Source organism: Alternaria arbusti (genome assembly GCF_024043155.1).
Source record: "Alternaria arbusti strain BMP 1465 chromosome Unknown scaffold_66, whole genome shotgun sequence".
Lineage (NCBI taxonomy): Eukaryota > Fungi > Ascomycota > Dothideomycetes > Pleosporales > Pleosporaceae > Alternaria > Alternaria arbusti.
Window position 1 is genome coordinate 1 of NW_026250006.1, and position 1,030 is coordinate 1,030.

At 56.4% G+C, this 1,030-nt stretch overlaps 1 protein-coding gene across 1 annotated transcript; it reads left to right on the forward strand.

Moving 5' to 3' along the window:
• Window positions 1-80: 80 nt before the first annotated feature.
• J4E86_011826 (uncharacterized protein) lies at window positions 81-943 on the forward strand (the record flags this gene model as incomplete). Its single annotated transcript, XM_051452298.1, has 3 exons — window positions 81-182; window positions 228-567; window positions 616-943. Coding segments are annotated over 3 exons (770 nt in total), but the record flags the coding sequence as incomplete, so codon positions are not given.
• Window positions 944-1,030: the final 87 nt, after the last annotated feature.

Sequence of the window (1,030 nt, forward strand, 5' to 3'; positions counted from 1 at the left end):
TCACCTGCCCACCTACTCACCTACCCACCGCTACTGCGCTCGATTCCACTGTCAGTCATCTCGCTACTTCGATGCGTATCATGAAAGACGAGCATTACCACGCGCCCAAAGGTCTTGCCGCACCCTCGGCGAAAGCAATTCCGCCTGGGTTCAAGCGCGATGAGAGGGAGACGTTGACTGGGGTACTTATCTCAGTCTATAATAACAGCACGCGCTAACATGCACAGGGCTTCCATTCCGAAGAGGATGAAGTACGCGCAACGATTGCCCTGCGCGGCCAGGGCGGACCTCGGAAAGGGCGACCTACGAACCTGCAGGTGCCCTACAAGGGTCGCCTGAGTGGAAGCGTTCGCGCCGTTGCTCAGAGGGATAAGGCGCGATTACGAAACGAAGAGCAGCAAGCTTTACACGCTGCAGGTAATGCCGACCGCGCTGCCAAACATCAGGTGGAGAAGAAGCTCAGGCGGGAAAAGTCGTACCAAGCTATGTCACGAGCAGCACAGCGTGCTGCCCTGAAGACAGCCCAAGAAGCGGTTGAGCAGAAGCGCCTTAGCAACCGCCAGAGCGGTACGTTGTTGAAGCCGTCCATAACTGTTTTGTACTTACCGATTGTAGTGAAATGGCTCCAGCCAGCCCTCGCCGCAGTCCATGAGAAATGGGCCGACGCACCTCTTCCAGCCGATCCCCGACCTCTTTCAAAAGTCCTCGAGGGTGCGTCAGTGTCCAAAGACCACCCTGGTGCTGCGCCTCTGAACCGGGCCGCTCTCCGCATCTATGGCGGCGGTGGTGCTCTCGAGCTCATCATGCGCAACACGTATTGTGACGGGTTTGCAAAGCTTCAAGCGAATTCGTTTAAGAGCCCGGAGGCAAAGAAAGAGTGGACGGACTTTGTAGCCAGGCTACAGCCATCTGAGTTGGTAATGGTGAAAGACGAGCATTGGCGGTATGTTCAACACATTCCCCGATCACATACCCATACTAATAAGCCTAGACGACGTGAGCCCGAGTCCGTTCTCACCGCCATGGGCCT